The 19,610-nt window shown below is 44.5% G+C and overlaps 3 protein-coding genes across 13 annotated transcripts in view; all 3 read right to left on the bottom strand.

Moving 5' to 3' along the window:
- The window catches only part of LOC142897966 (low-density lipoprotein receptor-related protein 8-like), an 11,644-nt gene extending 5,176 nt beyond the window's left edge, over nt 1–6,468 (bottom strand). The window contains exons 1-7 of the mRNA XM_076040639.1: nt 6,349–6,468; nt 5,753–5,878; nt 4,386–4,757; nt 3,875–3,994; nt 3,671–3,796; nt 947–1,118; nt 62–277 (exon numbers count right to left, since the gene is read on the bottom strand). Of these exons, the coding sequence (XP_075896754.1) occupies nt 62–277; nt 947–1,118; nt 3,671–3,796; nt 3,875–3,994; nt 4,386–4,757; nt 5,753–5,878; nt 6,349–6,412 (1,196 nt within the window). The 5' untranslated portion in view covers nt 6,413–6,468. The remainder of the gene's footprint in view (nt 1–61; nt 278–946; nt 1,119–3,670; nt 3,797–3,874; nt 3,995–4,385; nt 4,758–5,752; nt 5,879–6,348) is intronic.
- A 1,431-nt stretch (nt 6,469–7,899) lies between these two features.
- ndufa7 (NADH:ubiquinone oxidoreductase subunit A7) lies at nt 7,900–9,132 on the bottom strand. Its single transcript, XM_076040662.1, has 4 exons — nt 9,022–9,132; nt 8,724–8,773; nt 8,245–8,382; nt 7,900–8,102 (listed from the first exon to the last, which is right to left on the bottom strand). The coding sequence occupies exons 1-4, from the start codon at nt 9,070–9,072 to the stop codon at nt 8,015–8,017; spliced, it is 327 nt and encodes a 108-aa protein (XP_075896777.1). The 5' UTR covers nt 9,073–9,132; the 3' UTR covers nt 7,900–8,014.
- Nucleotides 9,133–9,381: 249 nt separating this feature from the next.
- mast3b (microtubule associated serine/threonine kinase 3b) overlaps nt 9,382–19,610 on the bottom strand; it is a 25,660-nt gene continuing 15,431 nt past the window's right edge. For all 11 annotated transcript variants that reach the window (XM_076040644.1, XM_076040646.1, XM_076040645.1 and 8 more), the window contains 17 exons: nt 19,346–19,413; nt 19,084–19,175; nt 18,782–18,990; nt 18,519–18,657; nt 18,237–18,369; nt 17,967–18,132; nt 17,653–17,754; nt 17,237–17,359; nt 16,975–17,087; nt 16,692–16,858; nt 16,298–16,419; nt 15,524–15,724; nt 15,194–15,420; nt 14,628–14,750; nt 14,373–14,509; nt 13,770–13,954; nt 9,382–13,255 (listed from right to left, as the gene is read on the bottom strand). In XM_076040644.1, the coding sequence (XP_075896759.1) occupies nt 12,153–13,255; nt 13,770–13,954; nt 14,373–14,509; nt 14,628–14,750; nt 15,194–15,420; nt 15,524–15,724; nt 16,298–16,419; nt 16,692–16,858; nt 16,975–17,087; nt 17,237–17,359; nt 17,653–17,754; nt 17,967–18,132; nt 18,237–18,369; nt 18,519–18,657; nt 18,782–18,990; nt 19,084–19,175; nt 19,346–19,413 (3,410 nt within the window). In that variant the 3' untranslated portion in view covers nt 9,382–12,152. The remainder of the gene's footprint in view (nt 13,256–13,769; nt 13,955–14,372; nt 14,510–14,627; nt 14,751–15,193; nt 15,421–15,523; nt 15,725–16,297; nt 16,420–16,691; nt 16,859–16,974; nt 17,088–17,236; nt 17,360–17,652; nt 17,755–17,966; nt 18,133–18,236; nt 18,370–18,518; nt 18,658–18,781; nt 18,991–19,083; nt 19,176–19,345; nt 19,414–19,610) is intronic.

Raw genomic sequence — 19,610 nt, 5'->3', positions numbered from 1 at the left:
TGTTGATTTAGAAGATAAAAATATATCGGTAGAACTACCGTATATGTCTGTCTCATCGCACCTGTGCAGAGGATCCACAGCCAGAGCAGAAGGTCTGTCCAGCCCGGTGATGAGTGGGCGCTGGGCTGAACCGTCTAGCAGGCCGATATGAACTGACCCACTCTCTGTGCTGGTCCAGTAGAGGAGTTTGTGGATCCAGTCCAGAGCCAGGCCCGTCACTGCGCCTTGAACTTTCATCAGCAGCACTGGCTCCTCTGGTTTTCCACCCATGGAGAGCCTAACGGCGGCAACGGCGGCGGGGGGGCAACACTGATTGATTGGTAAACTGTGTCTGTATTGGATCATCACTGCTCTCATAGCTGCCGAATGCATTTGGGTCCGTTTCAGATCAGATATGAATGCATACCAGCAGATAGAGCTTATTTTCTCCAGCTTATGGCAACTTCAGTAGCTAGCAACATTAGATATTATTATCATTAGATCATGTTGGTTTTTTTTTTTACCCTTTATCTTCTTTCTTTCCATCAGAGAAACCAGTTCAAACAATATCCCAGACAATAAATGATTGGTCATCTGCCTTCACCTGACTTGTTTTAATAGACAGAGCCATTGCGTTGATCACCCCACTGGAACGAGACCGTTTATCTAGCCTTCCATTTGCACACTAAATATTTTGTCATAGCTGTGGCAATACACTGTATATACACATAAAGCCGGTGAGGCCGGTACGGATGTTCACCAGGAGCAGTGTTTGTTTCTCGACCTGCTATACGTCTCTTTCACTCCACTGTGAGTGGCGCATCGTGTCGCTGATGCAGCTCCTCAGCGGTGTGAGTGCGAGGTGGAGGGAATGAGACGGGTGATGTTGTTCCCCACAACACGGCGGCCTGGCTGCCACCCTCCGCTCTCCCACCAGAACACGGTAGCGCGGGGTCGCTTCGTCTACCTGAATATAGCTCCTTGTCCTTGCGGTGCCCAGTACAGCGTTCTATTGGAGGCCAACGCCGTCACTGGGCCCCGTCCCGCGGACCGTGGAACCGGTTTGGTGAAGTCGTAGCCAGAGATGTTCTTCCATCGCATTCCAGTGGATGAGGACAACGCCAGCTGAGCTTCAGACCCTGAAAAGATCAACATAACGGCACAACTCAGTCCCTCTTCTCTTCCCCATTTATATTTGACATGGACGCTGAACGATGAAAAGTCGTAATCACACATTTGAAATCAATTGCTGTTCATAAAATGGCCACAACGTACACAGAGGTGGACACATGCCACATGCACAGGCTTCTGAACCTAATCTCTAGCGCTAAATCATCATCTGTCGCTGGAATATGTTGCTCAACTTGACTGTAAATATTGCTCAGCACAATGGGCGTTGCACAATCAGTACATGGCAATGTCAACAATACAGTTTGTCATGGAGCCTGGTCAATAGGTACAGGTCTGAAGTGAAAGGATGGACATTAGCTCCAGTGTTTGAACAGCAGAGCTCACCCACAATGGTGGCACCAGTCTCACCTGCCCTAATGCTCTTGAAAGGTAAAAATATTGAGTGTAAGCATCAATCACTGAGACACTCGGAGCTGTTTTTTTTTTTTTTGGTGACGTAGTTTGAAACGCAAGCCTTCTCAAACAATGAATTCTTCCTTTGCCTTCAACACTTGAACCTTGTTCAAATACCACAACTAAAAGGAATCTTTCTTAGGTGGCAGGAGCCAATCCATCATGCTTTCAAGCGGCTGTATTATTATTACTACTATTACCACAGATGCATAGAAATAGGCCTCACCAAGCAAAGGAAGCTGAGTCCTTTACTAGACGCCAAGATGTTATGTGAAACTATAAGGAGGAGCTCGGTGAGAGTTGAGTGGCTAAAAGGAAGTCACACATGGTGTCCTGTGACATATCCTGTAGCGTTCACGCTGGGACAAAGTGGCAAGCGTGCCTCGCAAACGGAGGTGTCGACTGCTGAGTGAAGGCAGTTGGACTGGCTCTTACAGCTGGTAGGGGTTCAGACGTTTGGCCCATCGTGTGAAAGCCTTCTACAGCTCTAGAAAAAGAAATAGGAGAGAGGGTCCAATGTATTTAACCTCGACTGGGGAACAAAACCATGGAGGTGGTCCTAAGGGGTTGTCCCGCACTATCAGCAAAGATGTAAAAAAAAATATATATATATGTTTAATGTGTGTTGGTTTCCTCACACAACCTGTCATCATGCGAGTCGTTAGGCTGATTTGTCCCAAGGTGTGACAGGTGACCGAGCCGTCTGGGGAGAGTCACAAAGGCAGCGCACCAATATCTGTCTCCGTCTTAAAGCAGCTCTAGGTAACTTTTCTCAACCATAAAATTATGATTCCATACAGTAAAGCGTTAATAAAAAACATAACCGATTATCAACGATTATCAATGGTGCTGCCTTGGCAGCGAGAGGAGGGCTGTGCCGGCTGCAACTGCACTGCGTAACTTTCAAGCGCAATCTCGATGAAACACGCAGTAATAAAAGTGTTTACGATAACTGATAAATTGTTACGACGTTATGGTCAATGTCCGTTTTGCAGTTCATATTGGTGTTTTTCCTGAACATATACCAGCGCTCCAGCTAGGCGACTATTTGTATTTCCCCACATTGATGAACTTTGCCATTTCCACCGAAAGTCACCTAGAGCTGCTTTAATCTTGCTTGCAACGTGATCGATTAATTACAGCGCAATTTATTTGTGTAACCGAGTGTGACATATGTTGATTGTTTGCTCCTATGTGCCAGTGTCAAACTTATTCATATACAACATTTAAAATCATTCACAGCTTAAAGTACTTGCAAATTGTTTTCAAACTACAATCTGTACAAAACTGTCCTTCTGTAAGCCAGTGCATAAAAAATAATTCATATAATAACAACTATACCAAATGCTGCAGTCTCACTCTGCCCCTTTTTTTTTTATATGTATTCAGGAAAACAGCTGCAGTCTGAAATCATAATCTGTGCAACACAAAGGAAAAAGAACCCTAAAATATAATTATAATATAACACTTTTTCTTCATCATACAAAGACATTCTTTAGGCAGTGCTTTAATACTCGAGATTGGTCTTGGTGTCAAGACCACTTTTTAAGGGACTCTGAGGCATTTTTACTCAGTCTTGTCTCGGTCTTGGACGAGACGTACTGGGGATTTTGGTCGAGACTCAGCCAACACTACAATGACAGATAACGGAAGAGAATCCAGCTGCTGCCGTTTACGCTCTCCTTGTGACAACCAGAGTGACACACCCCATTATGCCTAGTTGATCATTTTTTTCATTTTATGAAGCAAAGTTGTTGTTTGTTTGTTTTTTTAATGGTTCAAAGTAGTTTTCAAAACAGCAAAAAGTTAAAGGAAATTACTAAAAGATACCTTGCTGAAAAGAGGTGTTGCTGTTTAGAAGCAATTTAGAAGCAAACTTGAATTTAAAAAAAAGATACTCGTCATTTGCTTCTGTTTTGTTGTTATTTTTCTTTGATAAAGTCTTGGTCTTGTCTCGGTCTCGATACTCTCTAGTCTTGATAATGTCTTGGTCTTGGTTGGTGCGGTCTCTTGTTTTTACTGCAGTTGTACTGCAAGAGATTTACTGCATTCATTCTGCAAAAGGAATACGATACTCCACTGGGTAATTTATGCGAAACGCTCTTACCTTTGACCCGACACTCTCCGTTCACGCGATCCATCCAGTAGTCTTTGTGGCAACTGCAGGTCTGGTTGCCGTTCAAGTCAACACAAAGTTGATCGCACACATCTCTCTCCAAGCATGGATCAATCTCTAAATAAATAACACATGTTTATATAAATAACACATGTTTATATGGGGGTCACTGCTAACTCTTTGGCTGTCACTCACCCTCACACTGGTTGTCCATTAGTAACCTCATGTTTTCCGGGCAGACACAGATGAAACCCATTGGCAGGTTCACACACCCATGAGAGCAGCCGCCTTTATTGACCTTACATGCATCGTGATCTGCAAACAAAAAATAAAAGGATGTCATGTGATGTGAAAATAGCAACTTTAAAAGAATGGTAAAACAGTAAATTGGTGACTTGTGCGAGAAAAAATTATTCTTAAATGAATAATTTTTAATTTACATTCAGTGGATTTTTCAAATGATCTTTTGTTTCATCGCAGCCTTTCTGAATCCAGTTTGAAGTACAAATGAAACGCCAAAACCGTGCAACCAAAAAGTCCTATCCTGCCCTCTAGTGGCACATTAGGAGCATCGGCAGCGACCAATTATTGCAGCTACTGATAAACCTTTCAACTGTAACCTGAGTCAGCAGAATCTTTGGCCCGTTGTCTGATCAGGGAAAAACCAGGCCACACAACTGGCTGTTTCAGACACGGTTCCACTTACCACAGTTTTTCTCATCACTGCCGTCAGTACAGTCGGTCATGTTGTCACACCGCCAGGACTGAGAGATGCACTGACCGTCTCCACACTGAAACTCAAAAGACGCACACGAGCCAGACATCTGCCCATGCGGTCCAGGAAGAGCACAAAGTTCCGGAGACTCGTCCCGGCTGTCTCTGCACTCCGGTCGCCCATCGCACACCTTGTTTCTGGACAGGCAGATGTCCGTCGGCCCGCAGGAGAAGGCGGCGCAGTCCTGACAGGAGGCTTCGTCACTCCCGTCACCACAGTTGTCCTCACCGTCGCAGAGAAAACGCTGGGGTACGCAGCGTGCATTGCTGCAGGTGAATTCATCATCTTTACATCTGGGGTGACCTGTCGAGAGACATGCGATACAGCCGTCACAAGTCTGCACGGCAATTTCAGTTCTACACTGGTTCTACTCACAAGCTCCCACACAAGGTAAAACCAAAGACCGAACCAGCTTTCCTTAAACCAGTGATGTTTAAATTCTGTTTCCTCCATTTTTTGTGCCAACTGTTTTTCCGTGCTCCAGTTTGACTTATGAATGCATGTATTTTCAAAAAAACAGTTGAACAGAAGCTTTGTTTTACATTCTACAATTTGCTTCTTGAAATTGTTCGGAAAACTCATTTTAGGGTTTCACATCAGCAATGCATTCCTAACAAGAATAGGTGCAAGTATTGTTTACATGAGTAATGTTTGAATGCTTTGTAATCAGCTTAAGTCCTTCTCTAGAACAGGTTTCTGCTGTGAGCATTAGGGATCTAAATCCCACTGGAATTCAAATCAAAGTCTAATGACTCCAATGGAAAATGAAAAGACAACAGAATTTTCCACACAGGATGTGAGAAATTAAATAAATACGTAAGATTTATGGGGGGTGGGGGGGTTAATACACACCAAGAATCATTAACATCTATGTACTTTGATGATGCTTCTGGCAAAAACAGTTTTGTTTCATTCTTACATATATATATTTTATTTTATTTTATTTTTTTATTTTTTTATTTTTTTTGCAAACAATAAAAATGCTTGAAAGAGAAGCAAGTATAGGAGATACAATTTAAATTCATTTGACACTGCATGTGTGGCATCAGTTAATCCACTAGTGTGCAACTGGGTGCAATCGGGTTTTATAAGGAAACATGTCTATTATTTACATTTAATCGGTTTTACTACTAGAAATAACAGACCAGGACCTGGGGGAAAGCATACTGTACAGACCTAAAAGTTTCTTAAACGTCAACTTCTAGTGACTTTTCGGAAACAGAGTTTGACTCTAATTATACAAAATATTATATACATTTTATGATTCATGCCAAATCTCCGAGTCGCCTTCCACTCACCGCAGCTCTGCTCATCAGTCGCCTCCTGACAGTCTGAGCGTCCATCACACACGTTCTGCTTTGGGATACAAATGCCATCGCCACACCTGAACTGGAGCTGCTTGTCGCAGGTCGGAAGAAAATGACCTGAAACACCAACAAACCTGTCTTTTCCGAATGCATGCAAGCCGAGAGTGTCAGTTAGTGATGTCGCATGATCACCAGCATCGACCAGGCGAAATGTCTTCTTCTAACGTCTTCTTCGAAGTTCTTCGTAACAAGCAGTTGCAATGACTAGCAACATTTCAGTTATCTCGTCTCATTCAAGTCATTAAAAAAAATATATACATATATATATATATATATATATATATGAAAACACTACATGTTGAACCAAGTAGAGCAAACGTTGACGGTCAAGTGCGTTTGTTGCGCAAGCCTAAAAACAGACTATATCGAGTTCGGTCGAGTTGACCCCAGCTGCTTTGCACACAAGCTTCATTCATACTAGCAGGCGGTCGCCCTGCGTGAAGTGAAGCGACTGCCTTGAAGTGAAACAGCAATATGCTGCTTACACACACATACATGCGTTTGCACGACTAATTTAAGTCGCTTACCCCATACACATAAACATGTCAAAGGTCCGATCAGTAGTATGCAGAAATCTCCAAGGTGTCCCATGCTCACCGTCCTCCACACAACATGTTACGCGGCGCGGAAATATGACGCAACGCTTACCGCTCCGACCGAATGACAGGGGGGACTCGCCAACGTCAATTAAGTTCGGCTTGCAGCAAAAACGTGGCGGCTGTCACACGATTACATATTGTGCGTATTACTGTTAGCAAACACCGTTCGAGCCGCTTTTAATAACGCACAAGCTTAACACAAAGGGTTGAGCCTTTTCCCCAGTCAGAACAAACATACCCAAGCTAGCACTGATGGTGGTTAAAAATATGATATTTTTTTTTATTTATTTTTTTTATATTGTATTAGAGCCGCGCGTTTTTTGTTGTCCATTGCTGTACTGAAGACCAATGTTTGTTTGTTTTTTTTAAACCTCTTTTTCTTCTTTTTTTTTTTAGTCACGCTACATGTTTAGCATTGAAAAAATGCTATCACCAACCAAAAAAATAAAGTTTTTTTTTTTTAAACTTTATATAGACAGTATAGCGTCTTCAGTTTTTTTTTAATCCCCACTCAAGTGTGAAAGCTTGGTCTGTTTATAAGCACACAAAGCTGATGGCTTGGGAATTGAGGGTGGTAAATAGGCTCATATTCCTTTTAAAACACGGTCACTTCACAATGGAAGTGAAATTGAACAGTTTTTCACAGCACACCTGACATAGTCTCATGGTACATGATTGTGCTGCAGCACCGCAGTGGTTGAAAAACACTGCTGTAGACCAACCAAGGTGCTGCAGTTTCCTGACGTCGCAGCAAGGCATGATAAGGTCATAGATGAGTTGTCCTCTTTTATGGTGGGCTGACACAATTATCTCCAAGAACAATATAGCCTTTTTCCAATTACTTTGACTTCATTTTCATTACAGGACTCTCTCAGACATTGATGACTACCCCCCCATATCCCTAGCCTAAAAAAGGCATCTATTGATTTTATTTATATATTTTAATACAATTATTTTGGTTTTGAATTTGAGATTCAAACAACTGCAGAAAATGCCAAACTGAGAAAATAATCTGCAGATCAACTTTTGATATTATTCATTCATTCATGTTCCATACCCGCTTCTTCCTGAGATCAGGGTCACGGGGCTCTGCTGGAGCCTATCCCAGCTGTCGTAAGGCGAAGGCAGGGTGACACCCTGGACAAGTCGGCAGTTCATCGCAGGGCCACATAGAAACAAACAACCATTCACACGCACATGCACACCGACAGACAATTTAGAATGTTCAATTGACCTCACATGCATGTTTTTGGAGGAAGCCGGAGAACCCGGAGAGAACCCACACAGACACAGGGAGAACATGCAAACTCCACACAGAAAGGTCCCAGGCCCGGAATCGAACCCACAACCTTCTTGCTGTGAGGCGGCAGCGCTAACCACTGCACCACCGTGTACTTTTGATATTATTTATAATAAAATAATCAAGTGAACGTTTTTAGAGAACATTTTATAGTATAATCAGAACAACAGAAAAACAACTTAAATAGACCACATTTTATTAACATTTTTATAGTGCAGTGAACAGCGCACACACACACACACTAATCAGGCCTCCACAACAGCTTTGGGCAAAGACTTGACGTTCTCGTGCTGCTCAGAGATACGGCTGGTCCGAGGACAGTGACGGCCCATGATACGCAGCTCCTGGAGTCACCGGGACCTTGGGAGCCTCTGATACTTGGCTAAAACAGTGCACACAAGACAAAATAAATACAAAGACTTTCAAACTAACACCAGCAAGCGACATCTTTTCACCTCGGTAACAGAAGTTTCATGCTCAGATAAAAAAGAGAAACACCAATATAGTGACCAAGATAATTATACCTGCCAGCAGTGATAGCTTTCTGTGCAGACATGACAACTGTGGGAGGCTCTGACTCTCTGCGCCCATCTCTGGTGCAGTAGTAGTTGCTGGCAAACTTGTGGCTCGGTCCTACTGGCAGTTTGGGTGGTGGTTGTGTCCTATACAAAAAAAAAAAAAAAGGTAAAACATTATCCATCATGAACAGTTAACAGCTAAGGTGTAATATTCATGGAAACTCAAAGTGTACATTAAGGAAAGGGCCTCCTGCAGAGGTCAAAAGCAGTCATAATAGTTGCCCTAATTTGTGACATACAAACACACAGCTTGTCATTCTACACTTTCAACACGGACACTTCGAATTCGCAGATGGAATACACAACTGGCACATCCACAAGAGAAAACCTGTGCTGTCCGAGGAAATGAATACGATGTTCTTCCAGTGTATAGCACTTCTTTGAAAATCGTGCTAGACAGTACGGAGCAAAGAACGCAGCCTTACCGTTTTGCAATCTCCTGATATCTGAGCTGAAGTTTTGCTTGCAGATCGTGCTAGGAATGAAATAATGGCGCAATTACGATTCATAATATCGAGTGACAGAACAAAAACACAGGTTGTTGCTCCCTGCTTATATCTTCGTTAACGTAGCTAAAGTAAACATCGATACATGTTACCTGGGCTGCGGATCCTCTTCGATAATGTATGAAAAGTCAAACATTTAACTCACAACCCTTCAATACAAAGTCAGATTTTATACGCAGTCAGAAATTATAAATTCCTTTTTGGTTTTCTTACTTACCCCCGATAAAAAATTCCGGAGTCTCTGGATGATTTTGGTACCAGTCGCCATGTTGGCTGTTGTGAAGGACACGGGATTTCTTCTACGGACATAATGCTTCTCGTACCACTGCCCCCTGGCGGTCGGTGGGGAAACTACTGCCGGATGGCCAACGTTTCAACGGTGTAAAAAGCAGCGCTAGTTTTGCCAGTCCTGATTGTTATTGTCCTTCGTATTTATTTATCGTTATGTATGTGAACCACCCAGTTGCCCATTGTTTCTTCTTGCAGTCTATATTGGAACATGTTTCACAATCATTTTCCAGCTTGCAACATTTAAAGAGAACAGACAGAAGGAACACGAGACACGGGGGAGTCTGACTGCGGCAGAGAAATACAGAATTTTATTTGTAGCATGAGAAAACACAGTACAGAGGCGGCAGTGCCGGTATACCATGCAGTCAAGTGTTACAGATGACTTGTCTCATGCAGCATGCACTGAACAGAAGAGTCCACAGGAGAACAATGTGCACATGTACAACACTATGACCCATCTCTCTTTTCTCAATAGAGTAAGTTTAACACAGCTGACAATCCTGTCTTTATTGTCTTTCCTTGATTGTTTTTAATTGTCACATTATTGTAATGTGTGGTAATACGTAGGCACAATATACCCGATTGTACCATTAAACTAATAAAGCATTGGAAACTTTCATGAGTAAAATTTTTTTTTTTTTTAGAGAAATATATGTTTTCATATGAGGCCATTTCATTTCCCTTTACAAATGGATTTTGAGTATGGATTCATTTACTGCTTTAATGAGCAACTTTGTGCAAAGTGTACAAAAAGCGTAAAGACAGCTGTTGGTATCTTGCTTGACAACTCTCTTTCAAGAAAGCCCCAAGATAATGAATCATTTCCTTTGCAAGGTTGCCGTCTGTGACATCATGTCACGACCAACATGCACATTATAAAGAGCAATTTAAGCCAAATACATGTGGGAAAAATTGTTTTTGTTTTTCTTGCAAAAAAAAATAAAAAAAATCTGTTACCCTCCGGTCATCCCGTACACTTGGACAAACTGGCGTGGTTCATCCGTTTTTTGTTTTTTTTGTATGAACAAAACCCCATTAAAAAACTGACAAGACACTTCTCAGCTTGGTGCTAACCTACTCTTTATGAACAGAGAGCAACTATGTAAAAAGATAAGATTTGTGGCATTTGTAGTGACATAACAACCTCTTGCATGGTATCAAAGACAGTGGTTCCATCTCAGAGAGTCACAGGATATAAAATGTCCTTACAGTATAGAGCATGTTTGTTCATTGTAAACAGTTCTGTCAGGTAGCGCACCAAAAAAGGCTTTCTCTGCTCATGACAACCACTTCTTGGTAAAGACCGCCTTCAGGAGACTGAAAGATATGTTTTGTTTTTGTTTGTTTTTTTCCTCCTTTTTGGAGAAGATTTAAACACATCAAATTCTGATTTTGTAAACTAAACTTTTGTAAAGTAGTCAACAAGCCAGCAACAAGCACTGACAAATAAGATCATAAACCTGAATTCTCTCTGTAGAATGAAAAATATGAAGCCAGTCCAAACTTCATGAGAAATACTGTTACAAAAAACATCCCTGTACGTTTAAGCCAGACTTGCCGAATCTTGGCACCCTAAACTGACATTGTGCATATCACATTTTTCAAAACATTTGGATTTGAATATACATTTATCAAAATATACATCAGCATTTCAACAACACAAGACATTACATTTGATCAAAGAAGCCCCGGATTTAGATTGAATGTGAGGGGATCCTCTACACACATTTCAGTTTGCCTCAAACACTCTCGCCGTAATACATTAGTGCACTGGTCTCCTCCATGTAAACATCACTACACAGTAAATCAAGGAAAAGGTCTACTAGGCATTGCATTTCTTTCATGTTCAGTAAGAGGGAGGGGAAAACAAGCTACAGTTTCTGAGTAAAGAAACAAAAAAGATCCAGCACATTTTCCGGGAAAAAAAAAAAATGTCTCTTGTTAATTCGAGAACAAACACTCCCCCCGCAAAAAACTAAACCAAATACCAAAATGTTTCAACGGGAAGACATTAGTTTCAGGGTCTGATGAAGGTGGAGGACTTGTATTTGCCTGTCTTACATTTGAACCAGCCGAGTGAAACACAAAGCAAGACATGAAAACCAGGCTAGACTGGGGTCCACATGGAAACATCGACAAAAACACTGGAGGGGAGAAAAGACAAATGTATGTGAATGTTAGATTTCAAAGACGAATGCAAATCCAGTGAGCCCCTCTGAGAGGAGCAGTATTACAAATTTGAACAGCGGTTCAAAGGAAGAGCTTTTTTTTTCCCAGCAGGAGAGCGTTATGAGCCTCTACTATTATATTTTTTGCATGTTTCCTCTATCATTGCACTACACTTGGAAATATCTGATCAACGTGAAGGCCGTATGTACAGAAATCTGTCTTTCCCTGCATGCTAAAAGGTGACTGGAAGCTTTTTTTTTTTGTTAGTAGTGTTCAGCGCAGAAACTAGGGCGGGAAAAAAACATCCTTGTGGTCACTCTGTGAAACTATAACTGCAGAATCACTGAAAAAAAGCAGACCATAAACCACGTTGCCTGCATCATAAAGCACTATCATACTGAGCTTCAGAAGACGGGGAAAATATAACACTCTTGGAAGCTGCACTGTTTAGATTCAAGCTGACAGTGAGGAGAAACAAGACACAAACAACTTGAACACTTGGTACCATTTGGTCATTCGGTGATGCCAACGCATTATCAAACTTCTGCCGCTCTATCCATTTTAAAAATACAAAATATTTAATAAAAAGAACAGCCAGGAGACAAAACACAACATTGATTTATACAAAAAAAAAAAAAAAAAAGGCTGAACCTTGGCTATTCAACAACTTTACCCTCTTTTCCCTGTTAACGACATCACCAAAGTTTGCAAATATAATAAATAAGACCAGAACGTCTGCAATTGCGTTTTGGGCCACTATTTACAAAATTCAAGTAAAAGCGTCTAACACACCGTTTCGTCAGACATGAAAACATTTACGGGGTTCAGAAGGGTTTGCAGGGGTGGGGGGGGTGGGGGGGGGCGTGAGGGGGGTGGGGTGTTGATTCTTCACTTGACTTTTTGCAGCATTTCCTCCCTGCACTCGGTCGACGGTCCACCCTGGGGATCGGGGTGCTTGGCCTCCGCTGCCTGACCGCAGTCGGCGGCGGGGCGTCCCGCCTGCTGTGGCTCGCAGACTCCCGGGTCCGTGTCCTCGGTGGTCTCCTCCCCGTCTGAGCACGGCTCCCACTCGTCCTGCTCGCTCTCCGTCGAGCCCTGCACGGCGATCTGGGGCACCAGCGTGAACCTGCGCACCACTGGCACTTCCAGCTCCACCTCGCTGGCGCTCCGTCGCTGGGTGAGGATCCAGGCTGTCCTGTGCTGCTGCTGCTGCTGCTGCTGCTGCTTCTGCTGCTGCTTCTGCTGCTGCTGCTGCTGCTGCTGCTGCTGCTGCTTTGTCGTCGCATGCATGTCCGCGCTCGTCTCCGTAGCCGCGCCGTTGCTTTTCTCGTCCGGCTCGTCGAAGCTCACCTCCTGCACCGCTTCCTGCTTCTTGAACGAGTCCCGCCTCTCGGACAGGTTGAGCTTCCGCATCACGACGAGCTGCTCCGACCGGTCCAATCCTGAGTCTCTCAGCCTGGGGCCGATGTATCCCCCCACCCTGCTGTGGTCGGACCCGAGGTGGCCCCCGCCGCAGGCGCCGTCTGCCTCCGAGTCGCCCGGCGCGTCCCCGTCCCCGTAAAACGGCACTTCCAGCGTGTGCCTGCGCGGCGTGTACGACTTCTTGTCCGGGTGGTAGATGCCGGACAGCTTCTCGGCCGACTGCACCCTCTTCAGCAGAGGCGAGCGGGGCGGCTCGGCGCTCCGCGGGCGGACCACGTGTCTCACGATGGTGGGCGGGGACAGAGTTTTGCCGTGGTACGTGTGCAGGGTTTTGGCGAAGCCGGACAGGGGAGAAGGGGAGCGCTGCGGGGAGACGGGCTGGTTGGAGGACGAGGAGTTGCAGGCGAGCGGCGAGGGAGGGATGTTGCTGGTGGACTTGCGGCGGCCGACCTTGGAGAAGCGCTGCGTGCTGAGCTTGGAGCCCAGGCCGTGGAGAGAGCTGGGTCGAATGTGTGCGGCGGGGGAACTGGGGGAGCTGGAGCAAGGGGACGTGCTCTGAGGGGAATTGTCTGAAAACACACACACACACACACACACACACACACACACACACACACACACACACACACACACACACACACACACACACACGGTTATAATCCTGCTTCAGAAGCTCCATCGCCGACAGAAGATGCTTTGCTGCAACAACTGCAGGACGAGAAACGTGTGACAGCTAAAAAAAAAAATGTTCGTCCCTGCTGCCGGTGGAAGGTAATTACGATGATGACAATGATGATGATGATGATGAGGAGGAGGAGGTGGAGGATGGTTTTAGTGTTTCTGTAGCATTTGTCACTTTGTACTGGCACTTTGTGAGATGCTAAGGAATTTCTATCTCCTATTATACTTGCTCAGCACTTTAGTTTATCCATTATTATTATTTATATTATTATTCTTGTTAGTGATGTTTTACACTTCAAACCACTTCCTGCTGTAACTTAAATTGCCCTCTTGGGACATTAACAAAGTACTTGACTAGACTTATTTTCAGGTGCGATCTATGCACCGCACTAATCAGCTCACCCGGGGCCTGGTGGTCGGGCGCAGGACTCCGGCAGGGCGTGGAGGGACCGGGGGAGAGGCTGTGCGTCGGCGAACCCGGAAGACTCTCGCTGGAGGAGACCGAGTGGTGGAGACCCGAGGAGAAGCTGCGGCTGCTGTGCATCACCGTGCTTCCCTTTGACAGCTTCTTCAGGATGCCTCGCCGCCTACACAGGACACGGAAGAGGGGCTGTGTGAGCGAAACTGGCGTTTCTCAAACGGTGGGTCAAGAAAAGATACTGGGAGAAAATGCTGGGCATTTATTTTGCAGACCAGACGATATTTTCAATCATTTATTTACTAGACATGATAAAAAGTGAGCTCGCATTTTTATTTTTGTGGTATAAATTTGAGTGGCGACTTCGTGATCAGGAAAAAGTACGTGGGTCTTGAGACTCCACCAGTGGAGAACCACTGAGAGAGAGACTCAGATGACTTATCAAAGCATTTAGGCACTGCTTCTCTGAAGAAGTTTTTTTTCCAAATGACGAAGGGAACTAAAACGATCTATTTTATCTTTTTTTCTAATTGTCAAACCTTTTTTTCCTTACAAGAGTGCGACACACAAAAACGCCGCATACCAACCTGTCATAATTATCCCGCCTCCTGCTCTTCTTGCTGCGACGAGCCATCTTGCCTTTGTTCTTGACCTTTCGAGCGGGGCCCACTTTGATTGACGTGTTCTCCAGAGCGATGGTCTGCAGAACAACTTTGCTGCCACTCTGCTCATTCAAAAAAAAAAAAAAAAAAAAAGGCACAGATGTAGCCATGAGAATTCCGTCTTAAAAAAAAAATAATAATAAAAATGCCCTGCGGGTGAGGGAAGGAGAGTTGCAGTACCTTCAGCAGCAGTTCAACCAGCTCAGGGTGGACCAGACCTTGGACCGACTCTCCGTTCACGTGAGTGATGAGGTCGCCGGTGCGGAGGCCTGCTTGGTAGGCCTGGCTGCTCTCCTCCACACTCTGTCAGCACACAGCAACACACTTGGACTTCAACATCACATAACGTCAACGCCACACAGCCAAGTTTAGCCTCACCTGGATACATCACTAAAGAGGCCACACTACAACTTTTGAGTGTGGGTTCGTGACACGAATGCGAAAAGACTGGAACGTGTGTCACTGTGTCAAAATGAGGCCACTGCAGGTTGATGGACATTATATGTGTGGGCGCCCCACCAGGGGGCGCTAGAAAAATGCGAATAATAAACTCTAAATAAATAACAGAATCGATTTATCTTCGAATTACTATAATCAAATACAATATAGTATTTGCTTCAAAGATATTATTAAATATAATCTCCAATAATGTATCATATGACTGATTGCCTGCCAGTCAAAAACATGCCATTCATGGCGTTGTGTGTCCCCTCGTCGAGGGGTTCAAATCCGGCGGAGATACTCACCGACACCATGTGGTGCACCGTGTAGACGTCGCTGTCGCCCATGTACACCCTGATGGCCTGCAGGGTGAAGCCGTACTTCTTCCCCGAGATGTGGATGACAATGGGAGGCTTCAGACTGGCCGAGCTGAGCGTCAGGTCGCGGTTGGGGGAGGAGTCCCGGGACGAGGGATTGGAGGAGAGCGAGCGCGGGGAGATGGGACTGGGCTGGAGGCCACACGGACTGTCGTCTGCAACATGAAAAGTGTCTTTTTGAAAAGAAAATCCTTAAAAATTCCGAGGGCACCCACATTTCCGTAAGAAATGTGAGATTGTGCTGGTGGCCTTCCGTACCCGTCGTGATGATGAGCGACAGGGCCGAGACGGAGGCCGACTTGGGGACCTTGCCTCCGCAGGGGAGCCTCTGTTTGTCCGGCGTCTCCAGCTGGTTCCCGAAGCGCCGGGGGCCGGCCGCTTCCTTGGGAGACGAGTGCTTGGCCCCGGTGCTGTTGCTGCGAATCCTGATCCTCCGGAGGTTGGACACAACCACCTCGGCTGCAGGAGACACAAGGCGGAGGAACGGAGGCATTTGTTCAGAGGTGGCAAAAGTATATTCACATTCTGTACTTTAAAAAAAATATATACTCTGGTAAAAGTAAGTACTGATGCAATTACTTTACTCGAGTAATAGCAAGTCAGCACGGGTGTTAAACTGTAATTAAGTAATTTTTTTTTGGATACATTACATTTGTGGATACTGAAATAATTTTCTTCTAAAATGATCCCACTTTATATTTAACTACACAACAGCATAGCTCCACTTCAAGCAACAACTACTATAACAATACGTTAACTAGTTATGACAGAATTTGTATCTTTTTAACACAAAACTGACAAACTTGTTTTGCCAAAGTAGGAAGAACAAATATTTGTATACAAATGTAGGGAGTAAAAGCGAAAAGTCGTCAGGAAAAAGAATACTCAAGTAAGGAACTGACTGAAGAATCAACTTAAGTACAATAACAAAGTGTTTGTACTTTGTCACTTCCCACCTCTGCTTTTGTTCACACGGCATAGTTAAAATCATGACAGTGAATTTGGGGGGGAGGGGTCCCAGACATGGTTTACCTTCATCGTCCGTAGAGAGGGCAAACCGGGGCATTGTCTCCAAGCTGTGGGTGCTGCTGATCACAAGAGGACTGGTGCTCCTCTCAGACTGGGAGGAACTGGAGGAGGCCCGTGGCCGAAGGCTACAAAGACCAGTTAGATGGGGCAATTTAACTGATGCAGACGTCCACGTGATAAGCCAACATCGGACTTGACTGGACTACTGTAGACTCGAGTGATTTGTAAGTTCAGTAAGTTTTCCTCAGAACTTTCATATGTGCTGCTCTTAGACAGTTATAAAACACAATTTGAAAAAAAAAAAAAAAAACCCCGTAAAATAGATCATTTCAAAGCGATGGAAGATAAGACTGATCAGATGAGATCTGGAATACTGACACATGACTTGTTTGCTTACCTGGCCATGCGCCCCGCATTCCTTCCCTCTACGCTGCTGTCTGCCGGGATGGGTGAAGGACTGAGTCCTCCGACGTCACTTCGGTCCTCTTTGTCCTCACTGTGGCTGCGGTCGGACGAGAAGCTCAGGTTGGAAGGTGTTGCCAGGTGTTCCGTGCTGCTGTAAACCTGAAGAGGTGAGCAAGCCAGGGAGTCCATATGAGACGGATTGTAAAAGAAGTCTCGAAACAAGTTGTCCTATTCACTGGTGACCCCGACTGCCTCGTAACAAGCCCCTCCCCCACCTTGCTGAATCGATGAGACCAGGAAGCAAACTGCCTGATTTCTAACGAGGACTCCTCGTCGTTGGTCTCTTCGTCCTCGTCCGACGCCAAATGATGGTATCGCTCTGAACGTGCTGAAAAAACAGGAGAACAACCTCACAGTCAGTATTACGACACAAGATTAAAATCAGGTTCCACTGTCGCGCAATTCTATGAGAAAGTATCATCAAATCTCAGAAAGATTTGAGATTTTTTTTTTATGTAATTCAAAACTTGAACCTACTGTCAAAGTAGCTGGTGTCATCCTCTGCCTCCAGCTGGGGGATGAATTCAGCTTTCTGCCTCAGAAGGCCATTCCAGTCAAAACCCAGGAAGAAGGGGTGGTGTTTGACCTCCGAGGCTCCGCCTACAACATACAGCGTTTTCCAGGTTAAACCTCCAAAAGCTAGTATATTAAAAGACCATCTTAGAGTTGCAATAACCTAAAAAAAAAAAAAAAAAAGCTAGAAATTATTTAATGGACCAACTGTATAATTCAAACATTTTCCATTCAGGTTTCCATTAACTGTAGATGAACATTTGGTATTCCATTTCGTACGGTTGCAACATCTTTTCATAATGTTAAAATTAAGAGAAAAACAACAAACTGCATTTTCTTTTGTTTTTGTTTTTTGACAGAAACAGAAGCTTGATTGGCACCTGTTCCTAGTCGTTCCAGAGGGCTCTGATTCAGTAGGCGGGTGATCAGGTCCTGAGCATCAGCGGGCAAAGCGTCTTCTCCCTCTGGCCAAATGATGTCATCTAGCCAAAACAGAAAAGATCATAATTTGTCTTCAAAACCAACAATCACAACATTGTGACTTCTTGCAAACAGAATTTTTCATTGGCAAGCAATACAAGGTTTCGTGTTTTTTTTTTTTTTGAAAGATTCCAATGTTGCAAGACAAGTTTTTAAGGTCTGCAATAGTTTCAGTGATGCGAGACGACGAGTCGCTCTGTTTTAAATGGCTCACCGCTGACAACTTGTCCAAAGAGCTCTTCAGGCGTGTCCCCGAAGAAAGGAACACAGCCCACCAGGAACTCGTAGAGGATGATCCCCATCGCCCACCAGTCCACTGGCTTCCCATAGCCCTGCCTGAGGATCACCTCGGGGGCAATGTACTCCGGTGTGCCGCACACCTGCGCAAGCAAAACACAAGCAGCTCAGGAAAAAAATAACTGAGAGCGTTGCCCGTCTCCAGCGCGGTCTGCCGCCTTGCGTTTCGCCCAGGGAGTCCTCCTACCTGTTTGTCGACAAACTCTCGCGTGTCTTTCTCCATGTGCCCCTCACACAGGTTGGTGGCCATGTTCATCAGGCCAATTTTGGAGAGGCCAAAGTCTGTGAGTTTGATGTGGCCCATGGATGTGATCAACAAGCTGTCGGCCAGAAAATACAGCATGACAAAATGTGATAAATCGTGTTGAAATCTGTTGATTTTACAGCCGTTCACAATTAACCTTGAAACTGCAGAGTGCGGGAAAAGCATCATTCACACAAGGACAGCTTGAATAGACTGTTTTCATACTTGTCTGGTTTGAGGTCCCGATGCACAATGCCGTAGTTGTGTAGGTACTCCAAAGCCAGGACTGTTTCAGCAAAGTACATCCGAGACATTTCGACAGGCAGTGGGCCCATGTTTTTAAGCAGGTTGGCACAATCTCCCCCTTAACGAAAGCAGAAATAAAGAGACCAAATGATATCATAATAACTCACATTCCCACTTCCGACAACACAATGTTCTGTTTTAAATAAGGTCAGGAAGCATCGCGCATGGTGATGACCCTTTACCTTCAACGTACTCCATGACCATGCAGAGATGTCGGCGCGTTTCAAACGAGCAGAACATGGAGACGACAAAGGGGTTCTCTGCAAAAGTGAGGATGTCTCGCTCCACGAACGCTTGCTGGATCTGGTTCCTCAGGACCAGGTTCTGACGGTTTATCTTCTTCATGGCAAACCGCTGGCGGGTCTCCTTGTGGCGGACCAGATACACGGCACTGGAAATAGAGAAATGAATAATCATGAATTGAACTCGCACAATGTTTTCAAGAAACCGCTGTGGTATGATGAAGGCGCATGCCAATCCTCACCCATAAGCGCCGTTACTGATGAGTTTAATTGTTTCAAAGTCGCTCTCAAGAGGTTTCCTCCGGGTTGGAGTGAGCATCTGAGGGGCTTTATTCTAGACAAAAAAGAAAAGAAAATCGTGCTTCTGTTTCATTACCTATGATTATATTCATTACCTATGACTAATATTCTGATAATTGTGTCTGAACCTGAAAAAAAGTTTAAAATAATAGCAAACCAATTGAAGAAATCACAAATCAGAAGTGTATGTTTCGTCATGTTTACCTCCACATTTGGCTCAGTTTCCGCCGACACTAAAGGTGTGGGCTCATACTGTTCAAGTTGCACCATGTCTATATGGGATCGGACAAAAACATCACGGTGAAGCACGCATGTTGTAAACGAAGGAAGAAACCAGTTCTACCATTTGCAAGACAAGAAGCAGCAGCAGGGCATTGTTGACTTTTTTCTAAAAGTGACTCAACCTGAAATTCAACTACAGTTCCACCACACAAGTCAAGCAAGAGCTGCTGCAGGAACTTCCTTGCCC

This window comes from Nelusetta ayraudi, unplaced genomic scaffold, assembly GCF_046127955.1.
Source record: "Nelusetta ayraudi isolate G7.1 ecotype Tasmania unplaced genomic scaffold, CSIRO-AGI_Nayr_v1 ptg000062l, whole genome shotgun sequence".
Classification (NCBI taxonomy): domain Eukaryota; kingdom Metazoa; phylum Chordata; class Actinopteri; order Tetraodontiformes; family Monacanthidae; genus Nelusetta; species Nelusetta ayraudi.
This window is presented reverse-complemented; position numbering and strand designations above follow the sequence as displayed.

What these genes read in the sequence shown, in the direction of transcription:
- ndufa7 (XM_076040662.1), bottom strand. Translation starts at nt 9,072, where the DNA reads ATGGCGACTGGTACCAAAATCATCCAGAGACTCCGGAATTTTTTATCG. An exon ending in TCCGGAATTTTTTATCGGGG is followed by an intron (nt 8,774 to 9,021) that starts GTAAGTAAGAAA and finishes TTTCATTCCTAG; the next exon opens with CACGATCTGCAAGCAAAACT. An exon ending in AAAGCTATCACTGCTGGCAG is followed by an intron (nt 8,103 to 8,244) that starts GTATAATTATCT and finishes GCACTGTTTTAG; the next exon opens with CCAAGTATCAGAGGCTCCCA.